Source organism: Protopterus annectens, chromosome 3.part1, assembly GCF_019279795.1.
Source record: "Protopterus annectens isolate FY-2018-M chromosome 3.part1, PAN1.0, whole genome shotgun sequence".
Lineage (NCBI taxonomy): Eukaryota > Metazoa > Chordata > Ceratodontiformes > Protopteridae > Protopterus > Protopterus annectens.
The window spans coordinates 1,846,710,523-1,846,713,168 of record NC_056732.1 but is presented as its reverse complement, the minus strand read 5'-3'; the positions used below and the strand labels follow the sequence as shown (position 1 = coordinate 1,846,713,168).

The 2,646-nt window shown below is 38.2% G+C and overlaps 1 protein-coding gene across 1 annotated transcript in view; it reads left to right on the top strand.

Moving 5' to 3' along the window:
- The first annotated feature begins 849 nt into the window (after nt 1–849).
- LOC122797915 (zinc finger protein 271-like) overlaps nt 850–2,646 on the top strand; it is a 12,882-nt gene continuing 11,085 nt past the window's right edge. The window contains exon 1 of the mRNA XM_044066434.1: nt 850–2,119. Coding sequence (XP_043922369.1) covers nt 858–2,119 — 1,262 coding nt within the window. The 5' untranslated portion in view covers nt 850–857. The remainder of the gene's footprint in view (nt 2,120–2,646) is intronic.

The window sequence follows — 2,646 nt, the reverse complement described above, 5'->3', positions numbered from 1 at the left end:
ATGCAACAGGAGATTTAGACCAGTATTACATTTTTTTGCCTTTAGCATTGTAGAGAATTTTAAATGATTAAATCTACTGTATTGGAAAGTAGTGGAGTTTATTACTTTAGACATTTAAATGTAATATACTCTTTTCTCTTATTGTAACTATAAATATACTAGCTTCTCACTGGTTCCTGGGTAGAGTTTTATGTCCAAGAACACCTATGATGCCCTTAAATGAAGTTGGGGCTAAATAGGAGGAATTTATTTTACAAGGAACTGTAAGATGGCAAGTGCACCAGATGAACTCTTGGAAAGTCATTTGCAGAAATAAGAAAAGCAGACGACCATGTGACATTGATAAATGTATTTAGAAGGAGTAGTTAAGGTATAATGAGTGCAGAGTTTTGTGATATTCATTATTGTAATTCTTTGTAATAACAGTCCATTGTTTGTTTACTACAGTTAGAAATAAAAAAAATACTTTTGTGAGGACACAGTAATAAAGTTACTCTGTAAGCCTTATGGTAAGAAAACACGTTTTTACACAATTTTTTTTCTTTCAAGTCCACAGGGATGCAGATTTCTCTGAGATCCAGAGTCTTCAGTCATCTTATGAGAAACCCCAGGATGCTGAATTTAACAAAGTCCTCTCAGATAAGATGTCAATCACAAGGGAAAATGCAGTACATTCTGAAACCAGACATAACTGCAAGGAAAGTGATGATGGATTTATAAAACGAAACAAACTGGAAATGCATCCACAAACTCCCATGGAAATGACATGTAGTCAGCTTAATCACAACAGTGTAACATTCAGTATTAATGATTTAACTGATCAATTAAATCACAATGGGAAAAGACAAGATAATACAATGGCATTACATGAGCAGATATGCAGTAAAGAGAAGCTTTACAAATGTGTCACATGTGACAAGAGTTTTGCAAGTAAAAAGACTTTAACAGTACATATGATAATTCATACTGGTCAGAAGCCCTACAGATGTACCATGTGTGAGAAGAGTTTTACACAGAAGAGTAATTTGATATCTCATCAAAGGATCCACAGTGGACAGAAGCCCTACAAATGCAGTCTGTGTGACAAGAGGTTTACACAGAAGAGTCATATGATATCTCATCAAAGTACCCACAGTGGACATAAGCCCTACAAATGTGCCATGTGTGATAAGAGTTTTGCACAGAAGAATCAGATGGTAAGTCATCAGAGTACCCACACTGGACAGAAAAACTACAAATGTGCCACATGTGGTAAGAGTTTTAGAAGTAGAAGGACTATAACAGTACATATGATAATTCATAGTGGTCAGAAGCCCTACAAATGTACCATGTGTGACAAGAGTTTTGCACAGAGGAGTATTATGATATCTCATCAAAGGTGCCACAATAGACAGAAGCCCTACAAATGTACTGTATGTGACAAGAGGTTTACACATAGGAGTAATACACTATCTCATCAAAGTACCCACAGTGGACAGAAGCCCTACCAATGCAGTGTGTGTGACAGGAGGTTTACAAGGAAAAGGACTATGGTACTTCATCAGCATATCCACACAGGACACAAACCCTATAAATGCACCATGTGTGACAAGAGCTTTGCACAGCAGAGTCAGATGGTAAGTCATCAGAGTACCCACACTGGGCAGAAAAACTACAAATGTGCCACATGTGATAAGAGTTTTAGAAACAGGAATAGTATGTATAGGCATCAGAATACACACAAGGGGCAGAAACCCTATAAGTGCACTATGTGTGACAAGACTTTTACACGGAAGGCTAGCATGGTTAAACACCAACTTATACACACTAGAGAGAAGACCTACAAATGCACCATGTGTGACAAGAGTTTTGCACAGAAGAGTCAGATGATAAGTCATCAGAGTACTCACATGGGACAGAAAAACTACAAATGTGCCACATGTGGCAAGAGTTTTAAGAACAAGAGTAATATGTATAGGCATCAGAATACACACACGGGGCAGAAACCGTACAAATGTGCCACATGTGGCAAGGGTTTTGCACAGAGGAGTAATATGACAGCTCATCAAAGAACCCACAGTGGACAGAAATGGGGTCCTGATGGAGAGATGAAAAGTCAGCAAGCAAAGGAGAGTAGTAGTGCTGAAATTGAATTCATCCTCAAGTCTTGGTGAGTACCTTCACGAGGTGGACCCTGTTTTCACAAAACCTCACCAAGGCGACACTGATATATAGACTGTATTTATATAGCATATATCACAGACAGAAGTAAATCAAAAATAAAAAAGATAGCTGGGTGTACAAGACCCAGGATAAAAGTGTCCAATCCTGGTAGGTGCACTGGTGCCAGGACTGGAAAAAAATGACAGTATAAAATCCTCAAAATAAGGAAACATTCCTACAATGGGGCCAGGCCAGGCTCAGGGGGAAGATGACCCCCCTGTTGTAGAAGGAATTAGAAGTCCACAAAAATGACAAACACTGATTGGCCGAAGAAGAGCCATAAAGACGATAGAGTGGACTATTGAGGATAAGAAAGAAATTATGTATTGTTACTATTATGCAACATGCCCAGAATTTCCAGACACAAGATAGACAAAACGATTAAGAGAGAAATTAGAGGAAAGAGAAATACTTCTGCAGGAAAAACTGTCAGAAGCTTCAAAT